Raw genomic sequence first — 15615 nt, 5'->3', positions numbered from 1 at the left:
TGATTTCCAAGCGAGCTCAAAGCATTCAGTTGATCAAGTGTATTAAGATCAGCACAGAAACTAGGATCCTGGAAAGTACCTTCTGCTTCCAAACTGTGCACCAGCTGCTTTAGTTGAAAAGCAGCAATCACTGTGGCAAGCGTGGAGATTCTGCAAGAAGTAATGACTGCTCATCATGTACTTTGAAATACATGAATTCTGATGTTTCAGGTATTACTGGCATAATTCAGCAACAATTAAGTTAAACTAAAATTCTTAGCAGTGAGAAATAGAATCACTAGGAGTTCACACCTAAGTTTAGTTAAAACGGTGATGATGCATTAGCAAAGTAATTTCTTATTTTCCTTGTCTAATTTCTATAACACATTTTCTGGTTTCCAAATCTCTATTTGCTCCTGTGACTGACTCAGGAGGATAAGGAACTGCATTGACTCTCGTGTCATTGTATGGTCAGTGCTTTCTGACCACTTGGGGTTTGGGATAATGCAACCACATTGGGAAAGGCTTTCTTCTTCCGTTTTCCCAGGGAAAACTCTTCATGAGATCTGCTTTTTAAAAAAAAAAAACACTGAGTTTCTGTTCCTATCATTTGCTTCAATGTATTGTTTCTCACTGCACAAGTCTCATATGGAGCAGGATCTGCCCCTCTGTTAATCCCAGCACTACAGAGAAAGAAGTCAGCATAAAGCAATCTGAGTTTTACTGATTTTGTGATTTTTTCCCAAGAGCTACCAATTACAAACTCCATGAATAACATCCGAGGGGAATGAAATTGCACTGAAAAAGGATATTATTTACTATAAATCCATTCCCTCTGATTTCCAGGGGAAACCATATTTCTCATCGCCTTCTCAAGCTAGTAAGAACGGTTATTCTAACCTGGATGTCAAGTCAAGCAATGTTGGGGTGCAAAACTGTGTAAGAGTTTCCCTTTCACAGGACGGCAGAGCATAAGCAAAGTCTTGCATGACTTTCAGAATCTGAGAACTTTACTTGGAGCAGGACACAGCTTAAAGTACAATTCTTCCAAGCCGCAGAAATTGCAAAGATTCACCATTACATGAATAGCAAAGATAATTCCGTGCCACTGAAGAACGCGGAGGAAAATACAAAGAATCTAAATCTGGTCAATGAACTTACTGATCTGCAGAACATCCTTCCCAAGAGCAACAGGCAAGTTCAGCAGTCACAACTGAGGAACATATTGTTGCACTGTTAGTGTACCTATTTGTTACTCTGGATAAGTGGAAGCACCTAGAGCATCTGTCAAGTACCTAAAGATCCACAGGGAGATTCTAACAGTTCCTGCATTCGGGCAGGAGAGATCAGGTTGGTGCAATAGGAAGCAGTACAGCAATGAACGTGGTGTATACAGCAAGGAGGAATCCCTGTATCATCTAAATGCAGGTTCTTGCTGACTGCTTAAGATGCTTTGGTAGAGTTGCTTCACACCTTAATGGCTACTTTATGTTTTGCATAGCTTCACATCTTCTCACATAACACACACCTGCTTAGGAACAAAGCTTAGCACTTCTCTACCTTTAGACTTTCAGAGCAGCCCTGGTGAAACCACCACTAGCCACCTACCCTCAGCCAGTGATCTGCTTTCAAGCAAGCGCTCCACAAAGGCAGGGACAGCAGGGTTCCTTCCAGAACATCCTCCAACTCCAGTGTCCTTGTCCCCACTTCACTTCAGTGAGTCTTTTCTACCACCCAGCGGGATGGGGAAGCTGCAGAGGCAGCACTGCTTGTAATTAGAGAAGGACAAAGTTCAGGACCACTGTTCACACCAGTTTTCTTTTACCCCATCCATCTTCTCCACCCCCAAGTGACTCAGTGCAGATGCCTGTGGACACTTTACCTGCACTTTAAGTGACACCCTGTGGCTGAGAGGAGGAATTACGGGTGACCATTCCTTCAGTGACACTCTCCCTAAGGTTTTGTGACACTAAAGGCTGAGGCTGAAACCTAGTGAGTTGCAGACAGTCTTAGGTGTTCAGCGACCGGAAAGAACAACCTGATTCCCCCTTCTCCAGCAGGGTTTCAGACGTCATCCTCCTGAAGCTTGGCTAGTCCAAAAATGGGTTTTAAGGCAGAATAAACCAAGAAAACCCATTTCCACAAGAAAGTAGCCACACTAGATGAAGCTGGGTGAGATTTTTCATCTCATTTTGACACTGTGAGATGAGGATTTCCTGCTTGGTCTCTCTTTGTAATGTATTTAATTCTTTCCCTTCCCCATATGTTCCTGAGCCATTCCCTCTTCCACTCCTCTCCTGGCCTCAGAAGCACATGATTTTGCTAGTGTCTAATTCCTAACTTGTGGGAAGAAACTGAACCTCAGTCCATCTGTTTGCCAGCTGGTACTTGCTGTCAGCTTAAACAAGAGCTCACTATCTATCTCATGCACGTTACAGAGAGGTGGATGGAGCAGTTTCCTCAGAGAGAGGGTCATAGAAGCCTCCAAAATAATGTGGGTAACCCTGTTTGCTGACTCTCCTGAAGGCCACAGGTTAAGAGCCCTCTCCAAGACCCGTCGTTACTCTCTTGCTGTGAGAAGTCACTTTCCCACGCAATTCTGGGTGATGATTCCTCTGCCATAAATTCAAGGTCACCACCCTGGAGGCATTAAGCCTGGGACTGAGCCTCCTGATACTGCTGTGAGGTCTGCTTAACTTCAGCAGAGGATCAGATGGGCTTTGTGCAGAACATCGGCAGCAGTTCCTGGCTCTGGAAGTCTGCCTCAAAACTCAAGCCTAAACTTAAGAGAAGCCCAATCAGCTACAATAGGATCATAGCAAACCCGCCTTGTAACTTACTAGTGAAGAACAAAAATACTAATCAATGTTTAATTGGCTGGAGAAAAGGTCCCTGAACGTGACTGAAGTAATATTAATAATTTTCTTATTTTACTACATGGAATTAACTTGTATTCTGTGCTTAATGAAGAAATCACACATTTCACAGCATGATAGTAGCAGCAGCAAGAAAGATGGGTTCTCTTCATTCCTTCTTTTAAATATTGTTTTCAACACTCTTCTTCCACACTGCAAAATCAGAGCAATCTCTTACCATAAATTATGCTTCACAATGGAAAGAAAAACATAAGAAAAACTTGAGGAAAAAACCCAATAAAGCCTCTACCATCTGTGCATGCACTGAAATCAAGAGCCTCCCAGTGCTGCATTTGTGGAAGAATTCAGCCTAAACTGGCAAGAGAAAACGAACAAAGATGGTTGAAATCTTAATCTGGATACAATACTATTGGAGTCAAGCTGGCCTAATGAACTGCAGATTTTGTCTCCTCCAAGAGAAGATTTACGAGCTTAAAAATCGTATTTTATTTACTCTCCCAGAATTCCATTTCTGGCCTTCTTTTTCCTCTGCTGTGTTTGGTTTCTCATCTGTTATGTACTTCTGACTCCTAGCTGATAATGATGTGTTGGTCACCCCAGGATGGCTAAAACATGGCTTCTGCAAGACTGCAGACACTGTTTGGTCTTTTTCTGTGTTTGCTTGTTTGTTTGTTTGTTTGTTTGTTTTTTTTTAAATCTTTTTCTAATGAGTCCATAAATAAAATTGGCTACAAAACTTTTCTACTTATCCCAAATCTCCTTCTATTATTAAACAGTCCAGTGGAATTAAAGCCCTCTGGACATCTAACAAGGTTACAGAAAAGATATGAGGTGGTAGTAGTTCTAAAGCTTCGTAGTACTTTCCTGAGTCTGAAAACACACATGCATTGTGTAGCAAAAAGAGGAAGTTGTGTATTTGATCTTTGAAACTCTTCTTTCAGAAATGTGTTTTAAATATATAAAGAGCCCTTCCATCCAAGTGGCAGTGCACCAGAACTGCTTAGCATCTGCTGCCCCTCAGGCTAAGATGCTTCCTCTTACCTTGTCCTTTCCCCAGCCCACACCTCAGCTGCATCTCCTCATGGCATCCAGCCGTACCTTCACTCATGCTTACAAGGCTGTGTTGATGGGCAATTTATTTTTCTCTCTCTCCAGTAAAGATGCAAGGCCACAAGAGCATAAAGGGTCTCTTTCTTTTACAAAGGGACTTAGCTTTCAAAAAGGCACCCTTTAGAAATCAAACCAGAATAACCTCTGAGGAAAAAGTAATGTGAATGTGATCAACAGAAGTGCTCAAGACACTAAAATACACAAGATAAAACACAAGTGAAAATGTTAATTGAGCCTCTAGGCTAGCTGCTTATAAAAGTGCACATTTCTGTAATAATCAGGACAGGTTTTACCCATATAGTTTGAAAAAGACTTGGTGAGCAATGATTTCCAAGCAAGGCTCATGTTTTATATGCAAGCTGAAGCCACCACTCTGGAGAACTTTGAACAATAATTAAACACAAAGAAAAGCAGCAGAGGTTAGATCTTGATAAAAGAATGGCTGTTTAACCTATGAAAATTAGCTCTTTTGCGCTTTTAAAAATTAAATAATCTCTAACCCCTTTCAAAGGAGGGGAGGTGTGCAAAACAGAAAAGCTATTAATTTACTTCTTCACCCTTCCCTCAAGCACACAAAATATTATTTGCCTCTGTTCAAGACAAGATATCAAAGAACTGCAGGAATTTTTCTTTCAGTGTGGAGTAAACTATGTCAACAGGTACAATTGTGATACTTGTGCCAATGTCTCTTTTCTCCAGTGTTCACCTGTGCGAACAACAGTCCAGTTGCTAAGTCACCAACCCTCTCCAAATCATTCTCAACAAGGCAGTTGGTTATAGGGCCACCAAGGAAAAGGTGGTGTACACCCCCTCAGAGCAAGAAGTAGGGAAGGAGGGACCAAATCCCCATCAGTGCAAGGTTAGCAGTGCTTATGTGCTTGGTTTTGGCAGCACAGCCCCTGGAGAAGATGAAGATGCTTTTTGCAATACCCAAAACACTCATCTGAAGTGGCTATCTCAATCAAAGAGCTTTCCTGTACTGAGAGGGGGTGACAGGATTTGCAGAGAGGGCATTAGGGCTATAGAGATCTTTTGTTTCTGTTGATCACAAAAACAGTCTGACCTCAATCTCCAGGTGTGCGTTCAGTTCAGCTCAACAGACACCCAGGGATGAATCCAGGTGCCTGAACACAGGCATCATATCATTTGTCTCAGAGTATCTGCAACGCCTTTGTGGCTTGGAAGATAAAGCAAAAACCTTCACAAGCCCTGGGCCCTCTGGGACAGGAACTAGATACCAGGCAAAATACCCCTGGACATATCAAATGGCACTAGCACTTCTGCATGGACTACTGAACTGATCTGTACATTTAGACTGAGCTGAGTAACTCCCTAAGGCTTCATCCCCTGTGTCAATTAGAGCTCCACTAACTTGTATCAAAGCTTAGATACTTAAATTAGCTGTTGATACCTACTTAGAAATACCTACATTTGTGTGTCTTAATCTGTAGGACCACTTCTTTTCAAGCAGCAAAAAGTCTCATTACTGCACATTTGCTGAATTAATCAAGCTTCAGGATATCCTAATAAGTGAATTAATTTGTTTCCTAAAATGAGAATAGAAGCTTCACACTGTCAAAGCATAAACACATCTAGAGGGCAGCAATGATATTGTCATCTTTAGCTAAATATAGAACCTGAGCAGAGGAAAGTGTACAGCCACACACTGCACCAACACATACATTTCCCCGCCCCCCCCTTTTTTTTCTGTTTTGAGAATAATACATAAGCTTTGCTGCAAAATTGCAAAGTTGTAAGAGTATGGCATCATTTTCAGATCCTTGGTCAAAGAACATTTTGCCTATATTCACAAATCATACTGTAGGATCACCAGATCTTGATTTGCCAGCATGACTTTATTTCCCTAAGAGGGAGAAAAAACCCCACCAAAATAACAAAGTGTCAGAGATGAAAAATACTCACAGGCTGACAGATTTTGTTTTACGAATCCAGCTGAAACTTATCTGAGTCACTCAGCAGTTCCCGAGACACACAGAAACACAGACACAGGCACAAAATCACCACGGGAATTTTTTGCAATTAGAATGGAAATATTTTATGCAAACAGTTTATTCTATAGTAGCAAACAAGAGGGGATTTTTTTATGCACCAGTTCTTATTCTTAATTTTTTTTACTCAAATACTCTTTCATTAAATTTTGCTGGCATACTGCAGGGTTTGATAGCATTCCCCATCCGAGCACTTAAGGGTTCTGAGTTAGACAGAGTGAACATGCATGCAAAAGCATGACAGTTGACAAGATGGGTAGCCAGGGTAAGTCCATCCAAAGTCTTTGATGAGCTGATCTGTGAAGCAACCTGGTTGTTGCATTTTGTCTTGAATTACATATACTATGTGCACAGAGACCACAATAAGGTGCAGAAATAGCCCTGTGAGTACCAGAACTTGGGCAGCCTGGTTTACCGTGGATCAACACCTTGTACCTGACTGAGTCTGGTGTAAATTTTTGATATAGTTTGAGCACTTCCCAATCTGGATATCTGGATTTTCTAGTGTCTACAATGCAAAAGCTTTTGCCTATGGGGAATGCTACTGGGTTCATTCCCTCAAGCTGATGAGCTACTTTTAGGAAACTGGTAGGAACTTGGAATCTTTGAGAGCTTCATTTCTAAAAACAAACAAAAATAATCACAGAAATTGATCCACATTAGAATGACAAATACACCCACAGCCATACAAAACCAAAGATATGCTACAGTTCCGAAAAGGTGTCAGCTTGCAAACATGGGATGCATGACAGTATAATAAATAGCTGAGTTACGACCTAGAACTGGATAAGCCCTTAGTAGAAAAAAGGCATCACACAGTGCTTTTTCTAAATTTGTCTGAATTCGCTCTCAAAAACATTTGAGTACAATATTACAGACCATCATTTCTCCCTTTGCCTTATCAAAATGCAGAACAAACCAGGACAAAATGACACAACATGTCCTAGGCAGAAATCTTACGTTGATCCAAGCTGCTTTGTTATCAAACCTTCATTTTGCAGCTGTATTACTCACCTCTGAAATTTGCAAGATCAGTTTTCATTTTTTATCAGTTGTCTGTGCTTATTTTATTGTCTGCACAGTCTAGGTTTCAAACATATGAAGTCTCATTACCAATGGCACTCTAGTCAACCCACAAACTAACGTGGTGAAATCATGCAAGTAGAAGGAGTCATACCGTGTCAGTATTTGGCCATCCCAAACTATGGATGTGATCTGAATGTACTAATTGCTGTGTCTTCCAAACAAAAAAAAAAAGATTACACCTCTGGATTCGAATCTTAACCTGCTGTCCTACTGCTTTCCCAAGATTTAATCACCAACTCCTAACTCCCACGAGCTACTGATTTTGCAAGTTGACTTAAATCTTGGTATGGTCCTTCCCTTCCGTTTCTGCGCCACAACTTGGAGCAGTTATGCAGATGGAAGAGTATAAGATCAACTGAAAGCCATACATACAGTGGCTTCAATGTACTTAATCTCTCTATTGCAAGCTGCATACGCTACTACATCTGGGCACTAGTATGCACTACCAATCTGTCCTGCAAACACACATTTTCGCAACGTGACTACTCACATTCTATGTTGAAAGGAGCAAAATGTCCATTTCCCCAGACTATGATAAAATAATGTGTCGTCATTGCAAAAAAATATTTTCATCAGTCTTTAATTAACATGCCGTTCTTTTAAAAGCAATGGATTTAAGAAAATTTATTAGCACTATGCAAGCATTAGCCACCACTGAGAAGGAGAGGAGCAGGGAAGAACTTTAAATGAGGTCACTGATGAACTACTAAAAGCATTAACAAAGTTCATAAAAATAAAACAGAGTATTCAAGATTTTTTTTCCTTCCATGCATGGGAAAAATATTTAAATTCTCTCCACTGTGATGATGATATAAATAAGAAATCATCCATAGTGCATTTCTTTTTATTTCTTTTCTTTCCTCTTTCCTTTTGGAGAAACAAAAATAAGGCAATCCAAATAACGACATCCCTCACTAAAGAAAGGAAAGGGAAAAAAAACCCACTATACTTTTTTGAGGTACTTTTTAGGGTCTGTTTTAATATACTTGCTCTTGTCTGAGCTGTTCTTAATTCTCAGAAATTTTCTCCTGAGCTCAACCGAAACCATAAAGGTAAGGGACTATCTGCTACAACCAAAGACAGCATAACCCAGCCTTTTGCATGTTCTCACCTATTTTATTGCAAAGATCTTAGGTCAGAGAATATAGGGTTTGAGGATGATCTTGCAGTTCTCTGAAGTAACCTCCTTACTCTGCTCAAAGTTAGAGATGACAGAAGCTGGTCCCTAAGAACAAATCTGGAAGAGGGCTTTGTTTTGCGTAGCAAATACACAGAACTTTCATCTGGTTATCTTACCCTTAACACTTAAAGCTGGGGAAACAATAAATTAATTTTCAATTAGTTAAAAAACAAGATCTAAGATGACAGGGTCATTCTTTATGGGATTTATTGAGAATGCTAACCCCACAAAATTAACACTACCTGAAAATTAGACTACTAACACCCGAGCAACAGTTCAGAGTGAAACACGGAATGAAATGTCTCCACAGTCAAAAGCACACTGAGTAGTGAGTGACAAACAAGTGGGTACACGTATTTGGGACTAATATCTTAAAAACTCTTAACAAAAAGTCCAATCAGTATTGACAGATACGGAAGAGGAAATGAGTGCCTGGGTCCAACAGCCTGAATAATAAATTTTTAGTGAGTCATCACGATTGTTTACCTCTAAGACTAAAGCATCAGTTCCAAGAGATTTCTAAGGAGCCCCTCTGCTCCCTTGTTTTGAATAATATTTGCCTTATAATATCCTCTACTGTTTCCCTTGCAGTAATGATGCAGCCACTCCAGCCTCATAAGCTGATGAAGTTACTTAACAGATTCCAGATCTCAGCCTTCTGTTTGTTAGCTACAACTTCCAGCCCAGTTTGTCCCCCTGTTCACACAGCCAGCCTCTCAAAGGGAGAGTCCTTCCAAAACACAGCTTTTAGGCATTTAGAGTAAGTACTTCACAAGCCGAAGGATCTTTAATTATCCAAATGGCTGAAACACTACTACAAATACATTCAGCTACGCATATCTATACGTGAGCAAGCACACAAAGCACAGTATACCCTCCTTAGATTGAAGAGAATATTTTTGCCCAGATGTACCTAAATACACTTAAGTAAAGAGGAATCTGTGCTTTTGAGAAATCTGCATCATTCCAGGCAGGAATTTTGAATATACAGACTGGAATGTAGAAGAAATGTTGATTCCCAGGAAAATATTTGGGTTTTTTTGTTTTTTTTTTTTAATGGAAAATATATTTTGGCTCTCCCCAGGCGCCTTCTCAACACCAGGTCTGTGGGAGAAGGAAAGGAGTTGGTACTTACTTGTGGTGTTGTATTTGATCCCATTGAAGAACTCGGGGCAGGGTCTCTCTACTAGTTCCCCTGCAGAGGTTCTCGGCCAGCAGGTCCCAATCTGATCAGTGGTGGCATTGCAGTACAGACCTTTTGCATTAAAAAAAGGAGACAGAAAGGGAAAAAGAAGCAGTTTAGAAAGCACAAAACTGACACACTTGCATCACAAAGCAAAGTGAACCTTTGCACTTATAAAGCTTTTTCGAGTCCTCCTCTAGGTAATGTTTCCTACCATCAAAGCCCAGGAAAGAGATAGAGGAACTCTCTAAAAAAGTCTCTTGTAAACGATCCAGGAGGCTGCAGTTGACATCAAATTCTTCTAAGATGAACTGAGATATGGTTACGTCCATCATTCACCCTGGGACTGCTGGACTGGATCAGGCTCCTTGCCCCTTTTCTGTTCGGGGTTGTTCTTTTTTTTGTCCCCTCTCCTTTCTTCCTTTCTGGAAACAAACGAACACCAAGCTGCGGACACCCTGCAGTCTCGTGTGTGTGAGCCTCTCTTCCTCCCAGCGTGCTGACAACTTGGCTGAGAATCTGCGTCTGGCTGTGCAGTTCAATCCTCCGAGCTCTTCTTTCCTTTAAACCAGCAGCTCAGGAACCAATGGGATCACACTGAGCCCAGAGTAAGGGGCTTGCGTCTCTTAGCCAGCTTCCCTGGTCTAGCAGCTCTCCAATGCCGCCTCACATTGCCAGACTGTTGTATTGCTTTCTCTCCCTCCCTCTTCTCGCTCTCTCTTCTCTCTCACACACACAAGCATGCACACACACACGCAGAGACAGTTTTATTGTTAGCTTTGGGGATGAGCACTTTTGCAAAAATACTCACTGCAAACTAGAACCAGGGAGGAAAGGAAAAGCTATCAGATGAATATAACTCCTCTGGCTTTTTGTGAAGCAAAGCAATTCCTGCCTTTACTGTGTGGAACTGAGGATGAGCAGAGATGCTTGGACAGGGAGGGGGAAGAAGGGACTCAGTCCAGTAGTTGCAGTACCGGGTCCTAAGCAGGGTTTGAGAACAGAGAGAAATAATAAAAGCTGGGATGAGGGAGGCATCAGAACAAAGGAATCTGGAGTAATGACCAACAGAGTAGGGAGAGCGAGAGAAGGGTTGGGAGCCCAGCCTGGGAGAAGCAAGGCACAGAGGCAATTATCACATCTTTCTGCCTCATGCTGATGGTATGGGGTACACAGTAGAGTAGGGGAAGGCACAGAAAGCAGACGAGACCTTTGGAGTGAAGGATGGACCACTGAGGGGTCAAGGAAGAAAAGCATGGCCACTCTCTCATTTTCCAGCGGTAGGAGAGAGCAGGCATTTCAGAATGGATGAAGCACCAAGGCTGAGGAAGAACTTCTAAGCAAGGAAACCACAGTGTGGGGAGAGACAGAATAGTAAAAGGCTTGACAAACTGAAGTTGTTATGGAACAGGATAAAAAGGGTTTGGGAAAGGGGAAAGATGAGGAGTTTGGAGGGAGTTCCCCAGATGGTTGGTCATCTATTGGGAAATCAAAACTCAGTACAATGGGAACTGGGTGAAGTTCTGCACTCTTGGACATGCTGGAGAATAGTTTAGACCTAACCAACCTTTCTGGGTTGTTATATCAGGATATGAGGAAATTTTTACAAGAAAATGTCAAAAGCTTGCTAAGGAGGATCATCTAGGATCACGGATTCAAAAGGCTCTTTCTTAGGAAGTAAATAGAAAACTGACGTTTAAGGGAGAAGACAAGTATATATGTTGCAGCAGAGATCAATGCAGAAACAGAAGGTAAGGACAATAAAGAAGCTTTGAAGAAAGAAGAAAGAAAGGGTTCCAGAAATGAACTCCTGTTTTACAGTCTGTGTTCGGCTTTAGATAGGACATAAGTCTTACGCTGAGTTCAAAGTAGTGGTATAGGGCTTCCTATACAAGCCATCTCCCCACCTGCAATGGCCTGGACTTTCCCTTTGCTCATATTTAAGACTGAAGAGCTTCAGTCTTTATTCTTAAGGACCGAAAGAATTGTGTTATCCAAAGAAAGGAAAAAGAGAGAAAAAAAAAAAATCACTAGGTTAGTAGGGCAAATAAATTAACAACATGCACTGATTGGAGAACTGGCCAGGATGTTATTTTGCCATCTTGGAATCTGGAGATTTTTCAACATTTTCAGATTACAATGGGGGAGAGGGGAGGAGTGCCACCGTGGTGCTTTTGTTTTAAATATTTAAAACCCCACAAAAATAACAAGCGTCCTAAATCCCTAGGCAGTGTTATGTTCTGAGGCAAGTGAATACATGTTTCCGTTTCTCTCTCTGGAGCCATGATCTCATCCCCAAGTGAATATTCCCAAAATTTCAACCCTTCAGAAATCTGCATTTCAACAAATTGACCCTTGTCATCACCACCAGATACCTTTGTCCAATGCATCTCTAATCTCAAAAAGCAACAGAGAACATTTATATAGCATCATTCACACATGACCACCACCAATATACTGGTTGTCTTTAAACAAGGCTTTGAGAAGAAAACCCTATTTCTTGAGCTTTCAAGTGAGGGGGATAAAGGGTGCTCTAAGAAATTCACAGACATCTGTCCCCCAAAGTATCTTTAGTTCTTCATTTTAAAGTTTCTTTGCTTCTTCCTGAAAGAGTAGTTGAATTCAGAAAATTTATTTTTGTTCCCCAAGCAGAGCCTCTACTAATGGCTGTGAGATCTTCTCAGAAGACAGCATCTGAAAGTTCCCAATGGCATCACTGAGCCCAACAGCCATTTCTGTTGAGGTAAAACTGATCAGTGAGCAGGGCACTTGTCCAGGATGCTGATAAGATACTTTTTTTCTACTTCTGCTGCCTCTCTGTGGGGGAAAAATCACATAGCGTGGCCAAAAGTCTTCATTTCTCACCTACCGTCTGCCTTGTCTGTTTTCTCACACTATTTGTGCAGCACCTACTACACTGGAATCAAATACTTGGCTGGAGGCTTTGGGCACTAGAATTTTCTGAATCTTTGGAGGAATGAATCATTTAATAAATTACAAAAAGAAAGACAGTTTCAAAAAAATCACCATTTTTCAATTTGGTAAATGTTTCATGTTCTTAAATGTTGCCTTGTATTTTCCAGTATAAACACTTGCAGATTTTTCAAATGGTTCAGATATTACAGAGTTGAACACTAACCTGGATTTCACTTAAAACCTGTTCTTTATAGTGGTTAACACCCAAAACAAATTCCCCAAATTAAACTTTTTTTTTTTTTTCCAGGATTAGGAGAATGATTTCTTCATTTAAGTGAGAAGAGCAAGAAAACCTTCAATCTAAACTGATTATTCTCTCTATCTTTCCAGTTCAGGCAATTTTAGAAACTCAGAAGCAGCACGTATCACACAGATAATACTACTGCATTACATATATTTAACTACCAAAAAAACCCATCCCAAAAATAAATACAGAGGTGACAAACAAATTGTCTAGGAGTAAGTCTGAATGAAGAAAATAATTTATTGTTCCTCAGTCCACAAATGAGAACCATTCTTTAATAGTCCCTTCCCAGTTCTACTGTAGCCTCTTGCTGAAAAGCTACTTTCGCAGCTTTCCCTGGGTACAATTAACTACTTAGTGAAAGTTTCCCTCTGTCTGCATCCAGTCAAATCCTGACCATGTCAATTTGACTCATTTGATATGAAAATGTTTCTCTTTATAAAAGAAGCAAGTGCAATTAAATGAAAGATTGACAGAAATATTGTAGCTGCTGACACTGCTGATTGATTGCTGATGCAGTACCCTTTCATGATGCATTTGATACAAATAACTACTAGATCTTGCCAGGCAGTAGGTAGAAAAGATCTGCCTTAAAAATTACTGAGCAACCCAAGAAAACTAGCAATTGCACTTGGCAGGCAGAAAAACTTTGTCAACTTAAAAGTGGGCTTATTCTTATGTGGTGGTATTCATTGGTTTGTCTGGATGTGTACGCAAGACATATGCACAACTGATTTGTATAAGAACATCTGAATATGCAAAGTTATGGAAGTGAACAAAACAGACAAATAAACATGTAAACACACACACAGCTCAGCAAGCCTCTTTTACAGAAGAGATATTGGAAAGTGACCTACAACTCTTCCAGTAAAGGAATGAGCTTTGCTCATAAATGGAATACAATATTCCCTGGTAATGGAAATATTTATATGCCAGCCCTTGCACCACTGTTACACAGCTGGTTTCTCAATCTCCAACCCAACCCAATTGGTAGAATTAGCCAGAGGATAGATTTTAGTTTGCCCCACTAACAGTGACTAACAAGGATGACATAGCGCTGTTTAAACAGCAACAGCAAAACCCAGACTCTATGCAGACTCAGGCAGTGTTTGTGTGGGGTGGCAGCGCTACTAGAACTAGCTGATTGCTCCTTGGCTGTATGTGCTAGAGGCACCTCTTCTCCTCGGACACTCAACCTCCACAAAATCAAGAGATCACTATATATTTCAATACCCAAGATGGGTACTGGGGAAACAAAAAAAAAGGAGGAAAAAAAACCCCCAACCCAGAAACTGAAAAACAATCACCAGTTCTCTTCTTATTTCCCTTCCTCAGAGAAAGAAAAGCCCACTGTACCACATTCAGCCTTCTTTTCCCATTGCAGTGACTGTTTCACCACCCAGGTTCCCTATCCATTGATGTGAAGAGTTCACGCTTACCAGGCACAATAATCACCCATCTCTTCTGTTATGAAACACGAAGTTGAGGATAAGAAATGCACATCATTCATCAGACAACCTGGTTACACTAATAACTTTCTTACTTCAGTTTTGCTTACTTTCAGGAATTTACCTTACCAATATGAAAGTATCACATGGACCCATGGTCCAAATATTTGCTCTTTACATCTCTTCCTTTTAATCCAAGTAGATTCATATCCATACTCATCATCTGATTTTATAAACTGGTCTGTTAACACAGCCATGGATCTGTATTTGGAGTGTGATATAAGCAAGACGGCTGCATCCCCAAATAACTGATTCAAAAGGGTCTGCAGGCCAAGCACAATGCCATGTGGTTGAACCTCACTTCTGCCCGGTCCTTATGGAGTTGATGCTGGTTCATGTAAAATGCCATGAACACTCTGTGATGTTTATCACATCCTCAGTGAGGCAAGGACTCAGATAAATCTCAAAGAAAGGATTATTTGCCCTGGTTTTGATGGAAACATGGCAAAGAGAAAGATGAAGGAGAAGGAAGAGGAGGAGAAAGAAACATCTTTCTTATTTGTAGAAATGACGTCTTTAAATCCCTGGAGGACAACCAAGAGGCAGATGTAAGCTTGATGGCAGAAATATAGAGTTATCAAGTAATTGACCACACAGCCCCGCTGCTCTCATTAGGACTTTAGCGTCTACCTCTGCATTTTTGCTACCTTTAAGTATGAGGCAGGAGAGTTTCAAATGGCACAGTAAGTTTTTTCTCATCTCCTTTTTCTGTTTGAAAACACGTACCCCGGCAATCCTTAATTTTTCCAATGACATTTCAGCATCTGACTTTAAAGTTAGTGGGACTATTCTGGTAGGTAAGGAACACAAGAGCATATACTTTCAGAAAGGGGCTAATTTAGCAGAGTGGCTTCTGAACCATAAACCTGAAGACCCTCCTCAACACACACTGCAAAACTGATCTGACTACACTTTCAAATGCAGTGACAGCATGACCATTACCTGGTAAAATACTTCTCTTTCCTTCTCGTTCCAGATATGCCAGCAATTAATATAAACACGATTTTTCAGAGTGGGAACAGGACAGCCTCATACCATATGGATCAAGACAAGTCAAGCAGTAAGAGATTGATGACAACATAACGATCGACAGTAGACCTCTGAACTACCATCGGAATGTCTTATGGCTATCTTCTCTGCCACACGCACTCTGATACGTGAGTAAACTGCTAAAGAAAACCACTTCTCAAATTGAGTACTACATTTCTAACCAAAATCTGGTCCTTACTGCATATGCTTAAGATTTACACAGAGTTGCAAATTGTTGTATGTGGAGAGGAATATTAGACATAGATAAAAACAGATCTTTGTTTCACTTGATCAACTCATTTGTTAGAAAGAGGAGACATCCTTTATTACTAGAAGTGAAGTATGACTACAGTGAGCAAAGATAAAATTAAAAAATGCAGGTCTGTGGTGATGAATCTTTGCGGCTTCATTGATGTTAAAAAATATTTACTGTGG

General features: G+C 40.7%; 1 protein-coding gene across 2 annotated transcripts in view; it reads right to left on the bottom strand.

The window, feature by feature from the left end:
• Positions 1 to 15615, bottom strand: part of CRHR2 (corticotropin releasing hormone receptor 2) — a 156419-nt gene that overhangs the window by 99907 nt on the left and 40897 nt on the right. The window contains exons 1-2 of one of the 2 annotated variants that reach the window (XM_030490848.1): positions 9638 to 10054; positions 9376 to 9495 (exon numbers count right to left, since the gene is read on the bottom strand). In XM_030490848.1, the coding sequence (XP_030346708.1) occupies positions 9376 to 9495; positions 9638 to 9758 (241 nt within the window). In that variant the 5' untranslated portion in view covers positions 9759 to 10054. Of the gene's footprint in view, positions 1 to 9375; positions 9496 to 9637; positions 10055 to 15615 lie in introns of those variants that run through there. The other variant, XM_030490839.1, reaches the window with a different exon arrangement.

Source organism: Strigops habroptila, chromosome 1, assembly GCF_004027225.2.
Source record: "Strigops habroptila isolate Jane chromosome 1, bStrHab1.2.pri, whole genome shotgun sequence".
Lineage (NCBI taxonomy): Eukaryota > Metazoa > Chordata > Aves > Psittaciformes > Psittacidae > Strigops > Strigops habroptila.
The sequence above is the reverse complement of the archived record's forward strand: the minus strand, read 5'-3'. Positions and strand labels throughout refer to the sequence as shown.